The sequence below is a fragment of the Scyliorhinus canicula genome, chromosome 11 (assembly GCF_902713615.1).
Source record: "Scyliorhinus canicula chromosome 11, sScyCan1.1, whole genome shotgun sequence".
NCBI lineage: Eukaryota > Metazoa > Chordata > Chondrichthyes > Carcharhiniformes > Scyliorhinidae > Scyliorhinus > Scyliorhinus canicula.
Genome location: NC_052156.1, coordinates 252,953 through 274,672, shown reverse-complemented (window position 1 = coordinate 274,672; position 21,720 = coordinate 252,953). Strand labels below are relative to the sequence as shown.

The window sequence follows — 21,720 nt, the reverse complement described above, 5'->3', positions numbered from 1 at the left end:
TTTATTTAGACTTTCAGAAGGCTTTTGACAAGGTCTCACATAGCAGATTAATATGTAAAGTTAAAGCGTATGGGATTGTGGGTGGTGTCTTGAGATGGATAGAAAGCTGGTTAGCAGACATAGAACAGTACAGCACAGAACAGGCCCTTCGGCCCTCGATGTTGTGCCGAGCATTGTCCGAAACCAAGATCAAGCTACCCCACTCCCTGTCATTCTGGTGTGCTCCATGTGCCTATCCAATAACCGTTTGAAAGTACCTAAAGTGTCCGACTCCACTATCACAGCAGGCAGTCCATTCCACACCCTAACCACTCTCTGAGTAAAGAACCTACCTCGGACATCCCTCCTATATCTCCCACCCTGAATCTTATAGTTATGCCCCCTTGTAACAGCTACATCCACCCCAGGAAATAGTCTCTGAACGTCCACTCTATCTATCCCCTCATCATCTTATAAACCTCTATTAAGTCGCCTCTCATCCTCCTCCGCTCCAAAGAGAAAACCCCTAGCTCCCTCAACCTTTCCTCATAAGATCTATCCTACAAACCATGCAGCATCCTGGTAAATCTCCTTTGCAGCCTTTCCAATGCTTCCACATCCTTCCTGTAGTGAGGTGACCAGAACTACACACAATACTCCAAATGTGGTCTCACCAGAGTCATGTATAGTTGCTGCATAACCCCGCGGCTCTTAAACTCAAGCCCCCTGTTAATAAACACTAACACACTATAGGCCTTCTTCACGGCTCTATCCACTTGAGTGGCAACCTTCAGAGATCTGGGGACATGAACCCCAAGATCTCTCTGTTCCTCCACATTCCTCAGAACCCTGCCGTTGACCCTGTAATCCGCATTCAAATGTTTTCTACCAAAATGAATCACCTCGCACTTATCAGGGTTAAACCCCATCTGCCATTTCTCGGCCCAACTCTGCATCCTATCAATGTCTCTTTGCAGCCTACAACAGCCCTCCACCTCATCCACTACTCCACCAATCTTGGTGTCAACAGCAAATTTACTGACCCACCCTTCAGCCCCCTCCTCAAAGTCATTGATAAAAATCACAAATAGCAGAGGACCCAGCACTGATCCCTGTGGTACACTGCTGGTAACTGGTCTCCAGTCTGAAAATTTTCCATCCACCACCACCCTCTGTCGTCTATGTGATAGTTGGCCAGTTACTTATCCAATTGGCCAAATTTCCCTCTATCCCACACCTCCTTACTTTCTTCATGAGCCGACCATGGGGAACCTTATCAAACGCCTTACTAAAATCCATGTATACAACATCAACTGCTCTACCTTCATCTGCACACTTAGTTACCTCCTCAAAGAATTCAATCAAGTTTGTGAGGCAAGACTTACCCTTCACAAATCCGTGTTGGCTATCCCGGATTAAGCTACATCTTTCCAAATGGTCATAAATCCTATCCTTCAGGACCTTTTCCATTAACTTACCGACCACCGAGGTAAGACTAACTGGCCTATAATTACCAGGGTCATTCCTATTCCCTTTCTTGAACAGAGGAACAACATTCGCGACTCTCCAGTCCTCTGGCACTATCCCTGTGGACAGTGAGGACCCAAATATCAAAGCCAAAGACTCTGCAATCTCATCCCTTACCTCCCAAAGAATCCTTGGATATATCCCATCTGGCCCAGGGGACTTGTCGACCCTCATGTTTTTCAAAATTGCTGATACATCCTTCCTCAGAACATCTACCTCCTCCAGCCTACCCCCCTGTATCACACACTCATCCTCAAAAACATGGCCCCTCTCCTCGGTGAACACTGAAGAAAAGTATTAATTCAACGCCTCCTATTTCTTCTGACTCCATGCACAAGTTCCCACTACTGTCCTTGACCGGCCCTACCCTCACCCTGGTCATTCTTTTATTTCTCACAGAAGAGTAAAAAGCCTTGGGGTTTTCCTTGATCCGACCCGCCAAGGACTTCTCATGCCCCCTCCTAGCTCTCCTAAGCCCTTTTTTTTTAGCTCAGTCCTTGCTACCTTATAACCCTCAAGCGACCCAACTGAACCTTGTTTTCTCATCCTTACATACTCTTCCTTTTTCCTCTTGACAAGACATTCAACTTCTTTTGGGGGCTGGTTTAGCACAGGGCTAAATCGCTGGCTTTGAAAGCAGGCCAGCAGCACGGTTCAATTCCCGTACCAGCCTCCCCGAAAGGGCGCCGGAATGGGGCGATAGGGGCTTTTCACGGTAACTTCATTTGAAGGCGACTTGTGACAATAAGCGATTTTCATTTCATTTTTCATTTCATTTTGTGAACCATGGTTCCCTACACAGCCATTTCCTTCCTGCCTGACAGGGACATACCTATCAAGGACACACAGTATTTGTTCCTTGAACAAGCTCCACTTTTCATTTGTGCCTTTCCCTGACAGTTTCTGTTCCCATCTTATGCTCCCTAATTCTTGCCTAATCGCATCATAATTACCCCATCCCAAAAAGTTAGAATAAATGGGTGACCAAAATGGGTGACCAAAGGGCAGAGAAAGAGCAGGAAGGCAGTGCAGGTATCCCCTGCGGTCATCTCCCTCCAAAACAGGTATACCGTTTTGGATACTGTTGGGGGAGATGACTCACCAGGGGAAGGCAGTAGTAGCCAGGCTCATGGCACCGTGGCTAGCTCTGCTGCACAGAAGGGCGGGAAAAAGACTGGCAGGGCTATAGTCATAGGGGATTCAATTGTAAGGTGAGTACAGGCGTTTCTGTGGTCGAAAACGAGACTCCCGAATGGTATGTTGCCTCCCGGGTGCTCGGGTCAGGGATGTCTCCGATCGGCTGCAGGACATACTGAAGGGGGAGGGTGAACAGCCAGTTGTCGTGGTGCATATAGGCACCAACGATATTGGTAAAAAAAGGGATGAGGTCCTACAATCAGAATTTAGGGAGTTGGGAGATGAGTTTAAAAAGTAGGACCTCAAAGGTAGTAATCTCAGGATTGCTACCAGTGCCACGGGACAGTCAAGAGTAGAAATTCAAGAATAGTCAGAATGAATACGTGGCTTGAGAGATGGTGCAAGAGGGAGGGGGTCAGATTTTTGGGACATTGGAACCGGTTCTGGGGCGGTGGGACCATTACAAATCGGACGGTCTACACCTGGGCAGGACTGGAACCAATGTCCTAGGGGGTGCTTTTGCTAACACTGTTGGGGAGGTTTTAAACTAATGTGGCAGGGGGATGGGAACCAGATTAGGAAGTTAGAGGTCAGTAAAGGAGCAACAACTAAAGCCAGTAAGGTACGAGACAATAAACTCAATGTGACTAAGGGGAAGAGTAGACAGGGAAGAGATGATGAAAGCAAAGGTGGTCTGAGATGCATTTGTTTTAATGCGAGAAGTGTAGCAGGTAAGGCAGATGAACTTAGGGCTTGGATCAGTACCTGGGAATATGATGTTATTGGTATTACTGAGACTTGGTTGAGGGAAGGCCAGGACTGGCAACTGAATATCCCAGGGTATAGATGCTTCAGGAGGGATAGAGAGGGAGGTAGAAGGGGTGAAGGAGTTGCATTGCTCGTCAGAGATTATATCACAGCTGTGATTAAGGAGGGCACGATGGAGGATTCGAGCACTGAGGCAATATGGGTGGAGCTGAGAAATAGGAAGGGTGCAGTAACATTGTTGGGACTTTACTACAGGCCTCCCAAAAGCGAGCATGAAGTAGAGGTACAAAAATGCAGCCAGATTATAGAAAAATGTAGGAGCAATAGGGTGGTTGTGATGGGAGATTTTAACTTCCCCAACATTGAATGGGATTTGTGTAGTTGGAGGTGTAGATGGAGCAGAGTTTGTAAGGAGCATCCAGGAGAGTTTTTTAGAGCAGTATGTAAATAGTCCAACTCGGGAAGGGGCCATACTGGACCTGGTATTGGGGAATGATCCCGGCCAGGTGGTTGATGTTTCAGTCGGTGATTACTTTGGGAATAGCGATCACAATTCCGTAAGTTTTAGAATACTCATGGATAAGGACAAGAGTGGTCCGAAAGGAAGAGTACTAAATTGGGGAAAGGCAGAGTATAACAAAATTCGGCAGGAGCTAGGGAATGTGGATTGGGAGCAGCTGTTTAAGGGTAAATCCACATTTGAAATGTTGGAGTCTTTTAAGGAAAAGTTGATTAGAGTGCAGGACAGACATGTTCCTGTGAAAATGAAAGATAGAAATGGCAAGATTAGGGAACCATGGATGACGGGTGAAATTGAGAGACTAGCTAAGATGAAAAAGGAAGCATTCATAGGATTGAGGCAACTCGGAATATCGGAAAAGTAGGACAAATCTCAAATGCGCAATAAAGAGGGCTAAAAGGGGTCATGAAATATCTTTGGCTAACAGGATTAAGGAAAATTCCAAAGCCTTTTATTCGTATGTAAGGAGCAAGAGGGTAACTAGAGAAAGGATTGGCCCACTCAAAGACAAAAGAGGGAATTTATGCGTGGACATGGGTGAGATTCTTAATGAGTACTTTGCATCGGTATTCACAAAGGAGAGGGACAAGACGGATGTTGAGGCTAGGGATGGATGTTTAAATACTCTAGGTCAAGTTGTCATACGGAAGGGGGAAGTTTTGGGTATTCTAGAAGACATTAAGGTGGACAAGTCCCCAGGACCGGATGGGATCTATCCCAGGTTACTGAGGGAAGCGAGGGTCGAAATAGCTGGGGCTTTAACAGACATCTTTGCAGCATCCTTGAGCACGGGTGAGGTCCCGGAGGACTGGAGAATTGCTAATGTTGTCCCTTTGTTTAAGAAGGATAGCAGGGATAATCCAGGGAATTATAGACCTGTGAACTTGACGTCAGTGGTAGGCAAACTGTTGGAGAAGATACTGAGGGATAGGATCTATTCACATCTGGAAGAAAATAGACTTATCAGTGATAGACAGCATGGTTTTGTTCAGGGAAGGTCATGTCTTACTAACCTAATAGAATTCTTTGAGTAAGTGACAAAGTTAATTGATGAGGGAAGGGCTGTGGATGTCATATGCATGGACTTTAGTAAGGCGTTTGATAAGGTTTCCCATGGCAGGTTGATGGAAAAAGTGAAGCCGTATGGGGTTCAGGGTGTACTAGCTAGATGGATAAAGAACTGGCTGGGCAACAGGAGACAGAGAGTAGTGGTGGAAGGGAGTGTCTCAAAATGGAGACGGGTGACTAGTGGTGTTCCACAGGGATCCGTGCTCGGACCACTGTTGTTTGTGATCTACATAAATGACCTGGAGGAAGGTATAGGTGGTCTGATGAGCAAGTTTGCAGATGATACTAAGATTGGTGGAGTTGCAGATAGCGAGGAGGACTGTCAGAGAATACAACAAAATATAGATAGATTGTAGAGTTGGGCAGAGAAATGGCAGATGGAGTTCAATCCAGGCAAATGCGAGGTGATGCATTTTGGAAGATCAAATTCAAGAGCGGACTATATGGTCAATGGAAGGGTCTTGGGTAAAATTGATGTACAGAGAGATCTGGGAGTTCAGGTCCATTGTACCCTGAAGGTGGCAACGCAGGTGGATAGAGTGGTCAAGAAGGCATACGGCATGCTTGCCTTCATCGGAAGGGGTATTGAGTACAAGAGTTGGCAGGTCATGTTACAGTTGTATAGGACTTTGGTTTGGCCACATTTGGAATACTGCGTGCAGTTCTGGTCGCCACATTACCAGAAGGATGTGGATGCTTTGGAGAGGGTGCAGAGGAGGTTCACCAGGATGTTGCCTGGTATGGAGGGTGCTAGCTATGAAGAAAGGTTGAGTAGATTAGGATTGTTTTCGTTGGAAAGACGGAGGTTGAGGGGGGACCTGATTGAGGTCTACAAAATTATGAGAGGTATGGACAGGGTGGATAGCAACAAGCTTTTCCCAAGAGTGGGGGTGTCAGTTACAAGGGGTCACGATTTCAAAGTGAGAGGGGGAAAGTTTAAGGGAGATGTGCGTGGAACGTTTTTTACGCAGAGGGTGGTGGGTGCCTGGAACGCCTTACCAGCGGAGGTGGTAGAGGCGGGCACGATAGCATCATTTAAGAAGCATCTAGACAGGTATATGAACGGGCCCGAACAGAGGGAAGTAGACCTTGGAAAATAGGAGACAGGTTTAGATAAAGGATCTGGATCGGCGAAGGCTGGGAGGGCCGAAGGGCCTGTCCTGTTCTGTTATTTTCTTTGTTCTTTGTTCTTAAATGGGTCTTTTTCTGATGGCAGGCAGTGACTAGTGAGGTACCGCAGGGATCTGTGTTAGGACCCCAACTGTTCATATTATATATTAATGATTTGGATGAAGGAACTAAATGTATTATCTCCAAATTTGCAGATGATACAAAGTTGGGTGTGAGGATGTAGAGATGTTTCAGTGGGATTTGGACAGGCTGAGTGAGTGGGCACATGCATGGCAGATGCAGTATAATGTGGATAAATGTGAGGTTATCCACTTGGTAGCAAAAAGAGGAAGGCAGATTATTATTTGAATTGGTGTAAATTGAGAGAGGTGGATACTCAGCGAGACCTTGGTGTCCTCATGCATTAGTTGCTGAAAGTAAGCACGCAGAGACAGCAGGCAGTAAAGAAGGCAAATGGTAAGTTGGCCTTCATAGCGAGAGGATTTTGAGTATCGAAATGATCAACCGTGATCGTAATGAATGGCAGAGGCTGGAATGGCCGATTGGCCTCGTGCTTCTATTTTCTATGTTTTTATTCTAACGTTGGCAGGCTGTGGCTAGTGGGGTACTGCAAGGACCAGTACCTGGGCCCCAGCTGTTCCCAATATATATAAATGATTTGGATGTGGGGACCAAATCTAATATTTCCAAGTTCAAAGATGACATAATGCTAGGTGGAATGTGTGTTATGAGAAAGGTAGAATGCAGGTACAGGAGGATTTGGACAGAGTGGGCAAGAACATGGCAGATGAAATAATGTGGAAAGATGTGAGGCCGTCCACTTTGGTCGAAGGGAGATGTGCAGAGTGTTTTGTAAATGATGAGATTAAAAAGTGTTGATGTATAAAGGGACCTGGGTGTCCTCATCTCAATAAATCATTGAAGGATAGCATGCAGGTGCAGCTAGGAAGGCTAATGGAATGTTAGCCTTTATCACAAAGGGATTTAAGTACAGGTGTAGCAAAATCTTGCTTCAAACTTGGTTAGACAGCATCTGGAGCACTGTGTGAAGTTTCGGTTCCCTTGCCGTAGGAAAAATATTATTGCCATAAAGGGAGTGTCATAAAGGTCCACCAGGTTTGTCCCGGGGATGGCAGGAATGTCTTGTGAAGAGTGAGTTGGCAAACTGGGCCTTTATTCTCCAGAGATTTGAAGAATAAGAGGTGATCTCGTTAAAATCTACAAAATACTTAGAGTTGGACGGGGTAGTTGCAGGTAAGATGTTTCCCCTGGATGGGGGAGCTAGAACCAGTAAACATAATTTCAAAATAAAACCACTTCGGACCAAGTTAAGGAGCAATTTCTTTATTCAAAAGATGAATCTTTGGAATTCTTTATCACAGAGCGCTGTGGAACCCAGTCATTGAGGATCTTTAAAGCAGTGATTGACACATTTGTCTAAATACCAATGACATAAAGGGATATGGGGATAGTGTGGGGAAAAGGCCTAGAAATGGATAATCAGCCATTATCTTATTAAATGGTCAAGAAGGCTCAAAGCGCTGATGGCCTATTCCTACATTCCTATAAAACTGGCCAATTACACCCCCCTCTCCCCCCCCCCCCCCTACCCTGTTACAAAGGACACTGGCCCCTGGTGACACACACATATTGTCCCCTGATCCCATGACACTGATGTACTTTATGTTTTGTGCTATCTTGTTGCTTTGAGCTGTTTGGTTTTATTTGCAGGCATCTCTGAGTCAGCAAGGTTTAATGGCCCTGTCAGTTCATGTTCTACTTGGGGCTGTGTGTTTGATCATCGTCCTCATCACAATCTTCTTCACCGAGCCTAAACTTGTTTGGTTCGTTAGAACTCAATTCTTTTCCCAGGACAAGAAAGAAACATAGGATTAGGAATGAAAGCAGTGGAGCGGCGATTCCAGATCTGCGGAGATTGACAACAACACTCCTAAGGGGCAATGGATTCAAGTTTCACATTTCAATCATTATAAAATCACTGAAATGAAAAGCAGTTGTTGTGGAAAACTTCAGCCTTGTGTCTGTGACACTGGTGGTGGGTGTGTATTACTAGAATTTGGTGACATTTGCTTGTCAATTGGAATATTTTATTGGAGGTGGGGTTTAGTAGAAAGGGGAAGCATCAGACTGATTCACCCAGAAGAAATTGGCAGCAGCTACTCGTAGATCCCATGTTATTTCTGGTTCTTTTTAAAAATAAATTTAAAGTTCTCAATTCTTTTTTTCACAATTAAGGGACAATATAATGTGACCAATCCACCTATCCGGCACATCCTTGTGTTGTGGGGGTGAGACCCACGCAAACATAGTGATCCGGTGCCGGGATTCGAACCCAGGTCCACAGCGCTGAATTTCTGGTTCTAATTGAAATTATAAACAAACCAGCCACAAGGGGCTGGATTCTCCATTATTGAGACTATGACCCCCCACGCCTGCGTAAAAATGGTGGAGCTTTACTCCTGAAATTCCTGCACAAAAGTTAAACGAATTCCCAGCCCTGCAGGGGGGCTGGCAGGAAACCCAGAGTGAATTTTTCTGCGGATACGGGCCCCTGCACTTCCGGCTCAGAGGCTGCGCATGGATACGGCGGCGGCCTCCAGCAGCCGCGCTGTGCTCCATATGGGACTCGGACCGCGGAGCCAGACCGAAGAAAGAGACCCCGCCCGATCGGCCGTGCTCCCGACCCTCGAACCCCGCACATTAAATCTCCGGCCGCCTTTACGCCCCCCCCCCCCCAAAACCAGGGGACCGTGCACTGAGTTCATAGCTGTCACACGAGCATCCCAACTGGCAATAGGTGGTTAGTTCCACGCCGTTGAGAACTCGGGCGGTTGGGAGCAGAGGATTGCTGAGCGGGCCTCTGTCAATGGCCCCACGACAGCGCAGTGTACTCCCTGGTGACGCTGATTTTCAGTGCCCGGCGAATTGCCGAACCGGTGCAGAGCCCAATTACGGCGTCAAACTGGATTCTCTTCCCCGGTGCCGGCTGCGATTTTGGCGTTGGGCTGCGGAGAATCCAGCCCCGAGGTCTTTATTGGAATTCTGACTATTATCAGCCTCCTGTTCATACTTCATGTCTGTAAAGTACAGATGTGTAGGATAAAAGGAAGATGGGAATTAATGGTGAGGGTTGCCAGTGTTGTGTTTATTGAGAAGAATGAGCGGCACGGTGGCACAGTGGTTAGCACTGCTGCCTCATAGCACCAGGGACCCGGGTTCAATTCTGACCTTGTGTGACTGTCTATGTGCAGTTTGTGCGTTCTCCCCTTTTCTGCCTGGGTTTCCTCCGGATGCTCCGGTTTCCTCCCACAGTCCAAAGGTGTGCAGGTTAGGTGGATTGGCCATGATCAATTGCCCCTTAGTGTCCAAGGGTTAGATGGGGTTACAGGGTTATGGGATAGGGCGGGTGAGTGGACCTAGGTAGGGTGCTCTTTCGGTGGGTCGGTGCAAACTTGATGGGCTGAATGGCCTCCTTCTGTGCTGTAAGGATTCTATGAAAGTAGAATTGTCAAATGTAGTTCAACACCGTTAAATATGAGATAGGACATGTTGGTAAGAGGAATAGAGGTCACCTATTGGACGGTGCAAGACCAAAAGGATTTCAGAATACAAATTTCAATCACCAAATACTGTGCTAAACTCTGGTCTGCAGATTATAGAAAGGATATAGAAGCACTGAGGCAGCTGATCGATTGACAAGGATGGCACCAGAAATCTGTGGATACACAAGATTAGGAAAGGATTGCCAGGATCGCTCTCATTTCTTTTGGAAAAAAAAGGCTGAGACGTAACCTAATGGAGGAATTTAAAATTCTGAAAGGTTTTGATCGAGTAGCAGAGAGGATGTTTCTTCTTGTGGGAAAGAGCAGAACTAGAAGCCATCAATATAAGATTGTCACCATGATAGAAGTCTATAATATTATGAGGGGCACGGACAGAGTGGATAGTCAGAAGCTTTTTCCCAGGATGGAAGAGTGAATTACTCGGGGACATGGGTTTAAGGTGCGAAGGGGTACAAGAGAAGGTTTTTACACAGAGGGTAGTGGGTGCCTGGAACTCGCTGCCGGAGGAGGTGGTGGAAGCAGGGATGATAGTGACAATTAAGGGGCATCTTGACAAATACATGAATAGGATGGGAATAGAGGGATATGGACCCCGGAAGGGTAGGGGGTTTTAGATAAGACGAGCAGCATGGTCGGTGCAGCTTTGGAGGGCCGAAGGGCCTGTTCCTGTGCTGTACTTTTCTCTGTTCTTTGAAATCTAATTAGGAAATTCAGAGGAAATCTCTTTACCTAAAGGGTGATGAGAATGTGGAACTCGTTACCAATGGGCGTGGTTGAAGCAAATAGTATAGCATCATAAAATGGATACAGTGCACAAGGAGGCCATTCAACCCACTGTCTCTGTGCTGGCTCTTCTGTTTTCACCCTGCACCTAAGCATGTTCTTCCTTTTCGGATAATAATCCAATTTTCTCTTGAATACCTCAATTGAATCTGTCTCCACCACATTCTCGACAGCGTATTCCAGATCCAAACATCTCGCTGCAGTAAGATGGTGTTCCTCATGTCTCCCTTGCTCCTTCTGCCAATTAAATCTGTGTTTTCTGGTTCTCAATCCTTCCACGAAATGTGGACAGTTTATCTACTCTGTCCAGACCCCTCATGATTTTGAAAATCTTTATCCAATCTCCTCTCAAACCTTCTCTAAGAAAAACAGTCCGAACCTAAACAATTTATCTGTTTTTCTGCATCCTCCCTAATGCCCAGACCTAAAATGCGATCTGGAGAACCGGATGCAATACTCCAATTGAAGCCAAACCAGTGTTTTGTAAGCAAATATGTCAGGGGATAAACTTTTCCCACCATGAGTGGCTCAAGCCTGGAATGCACTGCCGGGAAGTGTGGTGGAAGCAGATTCAATCAAGCAAGTCAAGAGGGAATTACATGCAACACGGGGGCGCTGTGGGTTCGCCCTGCTGCCTCACGGCGCCGAGGTCCCAGGTTCGATCCCGGCTTTGGGTCACTAAGTGTGTGGAGTTTGCACATTCTCCCCGTGTTTGCATGGGTTCACCCCCACAACCCAAAGATGTGCAGGATTGGCCAGGCTAAATTGCCCCTTGGAAAAAATGAATTGGGTATTCTAAATTTATATATTTTTTTAAAACAGTGAATTAGATGACTATTTGAAAAGAAACAATGGCCCCTAACTTCCCCAACGTGGGATTGGGGGAGTATCCCAAAGATGTGCTGGGGGTATGTACCATGTTTATGTTGCTGTTGTTGTTATTATAAAAACTACAAATACCCTAATAAAATGTTTTTTAAAAAAAGGATGTGCTGGGGAATCCTCTGAGGTTCCCAGGTAAGGGTCTACCTCTGAGGTTCCCAGGTAAGGGTCTACCTCTGAGGTTCCCAGGTAAGGGTCTACCTCTGAGGTTCCCAGGTAAGGGTCTACCTCTGAGGTTCCCAGGTAAGGGTCTACCTCTGAGGTTCCCAGGTAAGGGTCTACCTCTGAGGTTCCCAGGTAAGGGTCTACCTCTGAGGTTCCCAGGTAAGGGTCTACCTCTGAGGTTCCCAGGTAAGGGTCTACCTCTGAGGTTCCCAGGTAAGGGTCTACCTCTGAGGTTCCCAGGTAAGGGTCTACCTGGCAATTGTCCAAAACATGAACTTCCTCCAAACAATTGCACTGGGCTGGGAACGCTCTGATTTAAATCACTAACTTCAGGTGGTTCTGCCAGTTTGACACCAATAATTACTCTGAAAGAGAAGAAATAAAAGCACTTCTATCTTCAGTGTAACTATTTTAAACACCACATCAAGCCCTGCACAGGACCCCACATCCCTGACCTCCCCAGGGGACATCCCACACCCACCCAACTAAATACCCCACCCCCACTGTATTCCCTACCCCTCCACCTGCATGGGATTCCCCAACCCCTTTGACCTAACTCCCCCAACATTACTGGACCCAACCCCCCACTGACCATCCACAACCCATCTTGCACACCCCTCAGTGTCCGACTCTCCCACAATGTCCATCTCTCCACTCCCCTCCCTGATGTCTGACACCCCCCCCAATGTCCCGACTCTCTCTTCACCCTGCCGCTCCACATATCCAAACACCCCACCCCCACATATCCAACTCCCCCTGATGCCTGAACTGCTCATCTCCCCCCCCCCCCCCCCCCCCCCCAATTTCTGAGACCTCCACATGTCCGATTCCCATCCCATTCACTTACCTTTTCCATGGCATATTATTTTCAATGGGACCTTTAAACTCACCTGCTTTACGGTAACTAGTGCTGTGAAAAAAGGGGTGTGTCCTCTTTCACTCTATCTCTTTTACACTTTGCTGCTGGAGCCAGAGACGCCGTTTGCTGCCTGAATCTTACCCGGCCCGAGTCAGGAAGGTCAGGCGAGACAGCCACTTCAGAATTTAAGTGCAGATACATTTGTCTGGTGTGAGAATCCACCACTGACTGGACCAGAACCTCCTCGGAGTGGCGATGTACAGGGTTAAGGTGAATGGCACTTGGTGAAATGCTCATTCGGAGAGTTGGTGGGACATGATGGATCGATTAGCTTTCTGTAACAATTCTGTGATTTATACAAGTTTAACATAACTTCTTTGCTCTTATATTTTATACCATATTGATAAAGCCCAGGAACTGTACATTTAATTATTCGCACACTCAACATGTTGTGCCAGCTTTGCTGATTTATACATGTATACAGCCAGGTCCCTCCTGCTCCTGCACCACTTTTAGAATGATACCCTTTATATTGTTTCTTGGCGTCTTCCCACCAAAATGAATCAGTTCACATTTATCTGCATTAAATTTAATCTACACTCATTCCACTAACCTAGGAAGATGGTGGTGTAGTGGTATTGTCGCTGGATTAGTAATCCAGAGGTTCGAGGGTCAAGGGTTAATCACAGCAGCTGCTAGAGTTTAAAGGGCTGCTGCCTCACAACGGCAAGGACCCGGGTTCAATTCCTGTGTGGAATTCCTGTGTCAGTGTGGAGTTTACACTTTTCCCCCGTGTCTGCGTGGGTTTCCTCCGGTTTCCTCCCACAGTCCAAACATGTGCAGGTTAGGTGGATTGACTGTGCTAAATTCCCCTTAGTGCAGATTAAGTTACAGGGATGAGGCAGATGTGGGAGTGGGCCTGGGCAAAATGCTCTTCCAAAGGGTTGCTGCAGTCTTGATGGGCCCAATGGCCTCCTTCTGCACTGTAGCGATTCGATGATTCTGTTCTTTTGAGGTTTTACACTATCCTCATGGTTCAGAGTACTTCCAAATTTTGTATCATCTGTAAATTTTGGAATTTTGATCTGTATAGTAAGTTTTCACTAATATATATCAGGAAGTGCAAGGATCCTGGTATTGAGAAACAATGAAAACAATTGTTAATCACCACTCTGCCAATTTAATTAAATGTTGCTCCTGTCCCTGTCTGAAAGATTCCCCACCACTGACCTTAATCTGACTGATCTGGTGTTGTTGGTCTTATTTGGACACCCTTTTTTGAACAAAGGTGTAAAGTTTATAATTCTCTTGACCTTAGGTACCACCTGAGTCTAAGGAAGATTAGAAAATTATGGCTAGTGCCTCTACATTTCATCCACTTCCCTCAGTGCCTCTGGCCCTGATGCCATTCAACATTTAAGTGCATCCAGCCCATCCAATACTGCCTCCTTATCAATCTTAAACTCTTTGAGGGTCTAAGCTACCTCCTTGTTCACAATGACAAGTGTGGAATCCTTGTAAAGACAGATGCAAAGTATTTAATACCTCTGACATTCCTCCTGCATTCAGAATGTAGAAAATAAAGTAGAACCAGGAATAAGTTGTCTGGCCTCTCGAACCCAAATCTAAATCCCCCTTTCAGCCACAAATCGGCTTTATTTCTCCTTTTCTTACCCTTTTACTGTTAATATGCCTGTAGAAGAATTTTATTTTATTTGGCCGTATCTTCCAATACACGCTCTTTGTTTCTTTTATTTTCTTTTTCAATTGCCCTCTGAACCTTCTGCCAAATACTCGGTGTATTTTCCACTTGACATCTGTCAGAAACTCACTTTTTCTTCATCTTATTCTTTCTCTGCATTTCTCCTGGTTCTTTTCATAGTCATCTAACCCTTATGAAGCAATTAATTTTGTCTGCTAAATACTCCCCTACTGACACTAACCACTGAGCACAACTCATTCCCAGGAACCATGTCCCAACAGTGCCTCATTGGACTGGACACACACTGCAAACTTTCCTGAACCAACTCCAGGACCTCTTGTCCCTCTGTACCCTTTACACAAATAATAATAATCACTTATTGTTACAAGTGGTCTTCAATGAAGTTATTGAAAAGCCCCGTCTATCCCAGTCTGTTTTTGGATAATTAAAGACCCTCATTTTAACAATTCTATCACTCTTGCACTTCTCTGTAGTTTCTTTGCAAATTATTCCTTCATTTCTTTCTGACAAGTTGGTGGCCTATAAACTACACTGAGCAATGCAATTGCATCTTTTTTATTCCTTAGCTGTAGCCAAATAGATTCTGCCCTTGACCCTCCTGGACATCCTCCTTGTCCAGCACTCCATACTCTCCTTCATCAATACCACCACTCCTTTTCTTATTTTGCTATCTTACAGGAATACTAAATACCCAGGCCAGACCTTTGTTTAGCTCTCTGTCTTTCTGTTGTCTACTGATTTAGCAGATTGGGTCTGTGCTGGCCAATGAGTCTGATTGAAAACCAAGTGCAACATAAATCAGACTGAATATGTCAAAGAAACAAATGAGCAGCTCTCAGCGTTGATTAAATCACAAACCTCAAATGGTTTGTTTATTTGAAGGGTTTGGACAATTCGCTCTTCTTTCCAATCAAGTGCTTTTCTCATCCAAACACTTTCTAGTTTCATAATTCAAATCCACTTGGTCAGTGGGATGCAAAATCAGGAAGTGACCTTAATTATTTTGGTTTTAATCATGTATAAAATTAAACCGGATTTCTTCACTCCAGGAAGAACATTGAGGTTTCATAACATTAGCTTACAGCCATTCTCACTTTAGGATCAAAAGCCATTGGCTGCAGAACTTTTCTCATTTACTGAAGACGCTCTTTGGCTGATCATCGGCTCCCTTTGCGAATGCTGTCTCTTGTCCCGTTCTCGTGCTGCTGAAGACAGAAGGAGCAACAGCACCTTCCTGCTCTGTTAGTACAGAAAACAAAGTCACAGAACTGTGCCACTGACCCTGGCAACCAAACATAAGATTGTAGCAAAACATAGGCAAGGCACAACAATACTTTTATAAATGACCTGGAGGAGGGCGGAGAAAGATGGGTGAGTAAATTTGCAGATGACACTAAAGTCGGTGGAGATGTGGACAGTGCGGAAGGATGTCGATGCCAAGGCAGCCTTGAGGAATTCATAGAATGTCTCCGCGATAGTTTCCTAGAACAGTATGTAATGGAACCTACGAGGGAACAAGCGGTCCTAGATCTGGTCCTGTGTAATGAGACAGGATTGATTAATGATCTCATTGTTAGGGATCCTCTCGGAAGGAGCGATCACAATATGGTGGAATTTAAAATACAGATGGAGGGTGAGAAGGTAAAATCAAACACTCGTGTTGTGTGCTTAAACAAAGGAGATTACAATGGGATGAGAGAAGAGCTAGCTAAGGTAGACTGGGAGCAAAGACTTTATGGTGAAACAGTGGAGAACCTTCCAAGTGATTTTTCACAGTGCTCAGCAAAGGTTTATACCAACAAAAAGGAAGGACGGAAGAAACAGGGAAAATCTACCATGGATATCTAAGGAAATGAGGGAGAGTATCAAATTGAAGGAAAAAGCATACAAAGTGGCAAAGAGTAGTAAAGAAGAGTAAGATAGATTATGAGAGTAAACTTGCTCAGAATATAAAAACAGATAGTAAAAGTTTCTACAAATATATAAAACAAAAAAGAGTGGCTAAGGTAAATATTGGTCCTTTAGAGGATGAGAAGGGAGATTTAATAATGGGAGATGAGAAAATGGCTGAGGAACTGAACAGGTTTTTTGGGTCGGTCATCACAGTGGTAGACACAAATAACATGCCAGTGACTGATATAAATGAGGCTATGACAGGTGAGGACCTTGAGATGATTACTATCACTAAGGAGGTAGTGATGGGCAAGCTAATGGGGCTAAAGGTAGACAAGTCTCCTGGCCCTGATGGAATGCATCCCAGAGTGCTAAAATAAATGGCTAGGGAAATTGCAGATGCACTAGTGATAATTTACCGAAATTCACTAGACTCTGGGGTGGTCCCGGTGGATTGGAAATTAGCAAACGTGACGCCACTGTTTAAAAAAGGAGGTAGGCAGAAAGCAGGAAATTATTGGCCAGTGAGTTTAACTTCGGTAATAGGGAAGATGCTGGAATCTAACATCAAGGAAGAAATAGCGAGGCATCTGGATGGAAATTGTCCCATTGGGCAGACGCAGCATGGGTTCATAAAGGGCAGGCCGTGCCTAACTAGTGGAATTTTTTGACGCCATTACCAGTGCGGTAGATAACGGGGAGCCAATGGATGTGGTATATCTGGATTTCCAGAAAGTTTGACAAGGTGGCACACAAAAGGTTGCTGCATAAGATAAAGATGCATGGCATTAAGGGTAAAGTAGTAGCATGGATATAGGATTGGTTAATTAATAAAAAGCAACGAGTGGGGATTATTGGGTGTTACTTTGGTTGGCAATCAGTAGCTAGTGGTGTCCCTCAGGGATCAGTGTTGGGCCCACAATTGTTCACAATTTACATAGATGATTTGGAGTTGGGGACCAAGGGCAATGTGTCCAAGTTTGCAGACGACACTAAGATGAATGGTAAAGCAAAAAGTGCAGAGGATACCGGAAGTCTGCAGAGGGATTTGGATAGGTTAAGTGAATGGGCTAGGGCTTGGCAGATGGAATACAATGTTGACAAATGTGAGGTTATCCATTTTGGTAGGAATAACAGCAAAAGGGATTGTTATTTAAATTATAAAATATTAAAACATGCTGCTGTGCAGAGAGACCTGGGTGTGCTAGTGCATGAGTCGCAAAAAGTTGGTTTACAGGTGCAACAGGTGATTAAGACAAATGGAATTTTCTCCTTCATTCTTCGAGGCATGGAGTTTAAGACTAGGGAGGTTATGCTGCAATTGTATAAGGTGTTGGAAAGCAGAACTAGGGGGCATAGCCTCAAAATAAGGGGAAGCAGATTTAGGACTGAGTTTAGGAGGAACTTCTTCACCCAAAGGGTTGTGAATCTATGGAATTCCTTGCCCAGTGAAGCAGTTGAGGCTCCTTCATTAAATGTTTTTAAGATAGAGATAGAAAGTTTTTTAAAGCATAAAGGGATTAAGGATTATGGTGTTCGGGCCGGAAAATGGAGCTGATTCCACAAAAGATCAGCCATGATCTAATTGAATGGCGGAGCAGGCTCGAGGGGCCAGATGGCCTACTCCTGTTCCTGGTTTTTATGTTCTCATGTTGCAGGTTACTGTGGGACATCGATAAGCTGCAGAGCTGGGCTGAGAAGTGGCAAATGGAGTTCAATGCAGAAAAGTGTGAGGTGATTCATTTTGGAAGGAGTAAAAGGAATACAGAGTACTGGGCTAATGGTAAAATTCTTGGTAGTGTGGTTAAGCAGAGAGATCCCGGTGTCCATGTACATAGATCCCTGAAAGTTTCCACCCAGGTTGATAGGGTTGTTACGAAGGTGTACGGTGTGTTCGCTTTGATTGGTAGAGGGATTGAGTTTCGGAGCCATGAGGTCATGTTGCAGCTGTACAAAACTCTGGTGCGGCCGCATTTGGAGTATTGCGTGCAGTTCTGGTTGCCGCATTATAGGAAGAATGTGGAAGCATTGGAAAGGGTGCAGAGGAGATTTACCAGGATGTTGCCGGGCATGAGGGAAGATCTTGTGAGGAAAGGCTGAGGGACTTGAGGCTGTTTTCGTTAGAAGGTTAAGAGGTGACTTAATAGAGACATACAAGATGATCAGAGGATTAGATAGGGTGGACAGTGAGAGCCCTCCAATGGATGGAGGGAGTACAGCGAATGTTTACCAGGCTGATTCTTGAGTCGGAGGGACTTTCATATGCAGAGAGACTAAAATGGTTAGGATTATATTCATTGGAGTTCAAATGAGTGAGAGGGGATCTCACAAAAACATACAAAATTCTAACAGGATTAGACAGGGTAGATGCCGAAAGAATGTTCCCAATGGTGGGGGAGTCCAGAACTAGGTGTCATAGTTTAAGGATAAGGGGTAAACATTTTAGGACTGAGGTGAGGAAAAATGTCTTCACCCAGGGAGTGGTGAATCTAGAATTCACTGCCACAGAAAATAGTTGAGGCCAAGACATAATGTAATTTCAAGAAGGAATTAGATATAGCTCTTGTGGCTAAAGGAATGAAGGGATACAAAGAACAAGACAGCACAGGAACAGGCCCTTTGGCCCCCCCAAGCCTGTACCGGTCGTGATACCACCCTTGGCCAAAACCCTCAGCACTTCCTTGTGCCGGATCCCTTTATACCCATCCTATCCATGTGTTTGTTAAGATGCCTTTTGAACACCGTTAATGTATCTGCTTCCACAACCTCCCCTGGCAACGTGTTCCAGGCACTCACCACCCTCTGTGTAAAAAAACCTGCCTCACACATCTCCTCTAAACCTTGTCCCAAGGACCTTAAACCTATGCCACCTGGTGACTGACCCATCCACCCTAGGAAAGAGTGCCTGCCCATCCACTCTATCCATGCCCCTCTTAATCTTGTGGAACTTTATCAGGTTACCCCTCAACTTCCGTTTTTCTAATGAAAACAGTCTGAGTCTATTTAGCCTCTCCACATAGCTAACACTCCCCAGACCAGGTAACATCCTGGTAAACCTCCTCTGCACCCACTCCAAAGCCTCCACATCCTTCTGGTAGTGTGGCGACCCGACCATAGAAGCTGGTGACATGGTGGGGCAGTGGTTAGAACTGCTGCTCCATGGCACCAAGGACCTGGGTTTAAACCTGGCCCCAGATCACTGTCCGTGTGGAATTTGCACATTCTCTCCTCCGTGTAGGTCTCATCCCCACAACCCAAAGATGTACAGGGTAGGTGGATTTGCCATGCTAAATTGCCCCTTAATTGGAAAAAATAATTGGGTGCTCTAAATTTATTTTTAAAAACTGCCCCAAAGAAAGGCATGGATTAGTTAAGGATAATTAGCATAGCTTTGTTAAAGGCACGGATTAGTTAAGGATAGTTAGCATAGCTTTCTTAAAGGAAGGTCTTGTCTCACAGATTTGATTGAACCTTTGAGGAGATGACGAGAAGGGTTGATGGAGGTAGTGCGATGGATGTGGTACATGGATTTTAGCACACTTTTCTCGTCCTGGCAACATTCTTGTAAGCCTCCTCTGCACACTCTCCAGAGCAATAACAATAAAGATTAATATTATAACATCCTTCCTGTAATGTGGTCTCCTTCATTGGCATAGATAGAATATAAAAGGATATAATGTTAGAATTGTATAAAACACTGGTGAGGCCGCAATTGGAGTATTGTGGGCAGTTCTGGTCACCGCATTATAAGGAAGAAGTTATAATACTTATCTTTATTACCAGGACTAGAAAGGTATGGCTACGAGGAGATATTGGAGAGGTAGGGGTTATTTTTCTCAGAACAAAGAAGGCTGAGGGGGTGACTTAATTGAGGTGGACAAAAATTATGAGGGGAGGTGATAGAGTGGATAGGATAAAATTGTTTCCCTTGGTGGAGAATTCTAGAACCGGAGACATAGATTCAAAATATGTGACAGAAGGTGTAGAGGGAACCTTTTTACGCAGAGGGTAGTGGGGAGTCTGGAATTCGCTGCCTGAGTTGGTGGTGGAGGCAGAGACCCTAAACTCTTTTAAACCATACCTGGATCTGCACCTTAACTGCTCGAAGCTACAGGACAATGGACCGGGTGCAGGAAGGTGGGATTAGAAAGGGCACCTGCGGGTCCTCGGGCTGGCATGGACAAGATGGGCCAAATGGCCTCCTTCTGTGCTGTCGCTTTTCTATGACGACTTCCATTACTGATTGTATTAGATTTACTGCTGATGGTCCAGTGCCTCATGGATGAGGATTGTTTACTGTTCAGAAACTTCGTCCCAGAAGAGGAGGTATTTTGTGCTGTTACTGACAGTTAGGTAAACTTGAGGTAAACTCAGCAGCTACGGGAATTGAACCCACACTGCTGGCCTTGTCTCTGCCTCACTAACCAACTGTACAGTCAAGTGAGGGAAAGCAGAAGGTGAACGGTCTTCTTGAACTGTCCCTGTAGTGTAGGTACACCCACTGTGCTGTTAGGGAGGGAGTTCCAGGATTTTGAGCCAGTGACAGTGAAGGAACGGTGATATATTTCTTTTGGTTTTAAGAGCTTGAGGCGGTAGGGAGTACTTGGACAAATTAACGCAGATTCATGGAATACTTTCTGTGAGATTGTGAGAGAGAAAATCCAGTTCCAGATTCAGGAATAAAAACTACATTTCAATAACTGAGGAAATAAATTTGATATCAAAAAGAAAATGGTGGAAAATCTTGGCAGGTCTGTAAGGAGAGAAAAGAGCCAAGGTTTCAAGTCCAGATGACATCCTTGCTTTTTAAAAATCCCACCTGGGTTTGATCAATTCAGTGTTGGTCAGTTTCAAACTTTGTTACAAAAATCAATGGACATAAAGACAAGACATTGGAGAAACCAGTAAACATTCGGGCATCAGAAAGGTCAAGAGCCTTCGCTCCAAATTGAACCCCTCACTTTCCCAGGAGCGGTTTTATTTTCAGGACTCACCGCATTGCTGGAGAACCTGGTAGGTTTTGGAGTGGATTTTCTTTTCACTTCCCAGTTTATTCCGAGCCCCTTTAATATCTTCTTCCTTCAGCGGTGGCCGTTTCTTCTTAACAACGTGAGCTCCCTAAATGGCACATTTTACACAGATTGAAAAAATATATAAAATGGTTCAATAAAGAAGTGGAACACAGGCGGAATGAGGAATTTCTACCTGCGACATGGCTTTGGTCTGTTCAAAGTTAATCTTCCAGAAAGTCTCGGTTCGAATCCGCGGTTCAGCTCAATTGGCTCCGAGTTTTGTTGCTGGTAATTTTCTAATTCTGGAGCCGGGAATGAGCTCAGAGTCTGTCACCAGCCGCTTATTATTAACCATGATTCTTCTGTGTAGAATTTACTGAAGCTGTTTGATGTTTGCAGGCAGCTGCACAGGCTCACCGGGAGGAAAGTTGCAGATTTATGACATATAAATCCCATCGCGTTTGCAGCCCAGATCCAAACTCCAAACCAAGTTCCATTTTCTAATTGTGATGAAGAGAAGTTGCTTGGGGGGGGGGGGGGGGGGGGGAGTGAAAAGTGATCATCAACTGCTTATCGTGGGCAAGATTGAGCAAATCTGACTGCTGCTCAATCCCAGGTTCAGCTGCTGCTCCTGACTCAGTCCCTATCTATGGCTCTGACATTTAGACACTTCCCAATGTTTGTACCTT

The 21,720-nt window shown here is 45.2% G+C and overlaps 2 protein-coding genes across 2 annotated transcripts in view; one reads left to right on the top strand and one right to left on the bottom strand.

Moving 5' to 3' along the window:
- The window catches only part of rft1 (RFT1 homolog), a 194,828-nt gene extending 186,466 nt beyond the window's left edge, over nucleotides 1-8,362 (top strand). Inside the window, exon 13 of the mRNA XM_038812000.1 lies at nucleotides 7,862-8,362. Coding sequence (XP_038667928.1) covers nucleotides 7,862-8,020 — 159 coding nt within the window. The 3' untranslated portion in view covers nucleotides 8,021-8,362. The remainder of the gene's footprint in view (nucleotides 1-7,861) is intronic.
- A 6,604-nt stretch (nucleotides 8,363-14,966) lies between these two features.
- Nucleotides 14,967-21,720, bottom strand: part of LOC119973697 (store-operated calcium entry regulator STIMATE-like) — a 194,117-nt gene continuing 187,363 nt past the window's right edge. The window contains exons 10-11 of the mRNA XM_038812072.1: nucleotides 21,014-21,119; nucleotides 14,967-15,365 (exon numbers count right to left, since the gene is read on the bottom strand). Coding sequence (XP_038668000.1) covers nucleotides 15,256-15,365; nucleotides 21,014-21,119 — 216 coding nt within the window. The 3' untranslated portion in view covers nucleotides 14,967-15,255. The remainder of the gene's footprint in view (nucleotides 15,366-21,013; nucleotides 21,120-21,720) is intronic.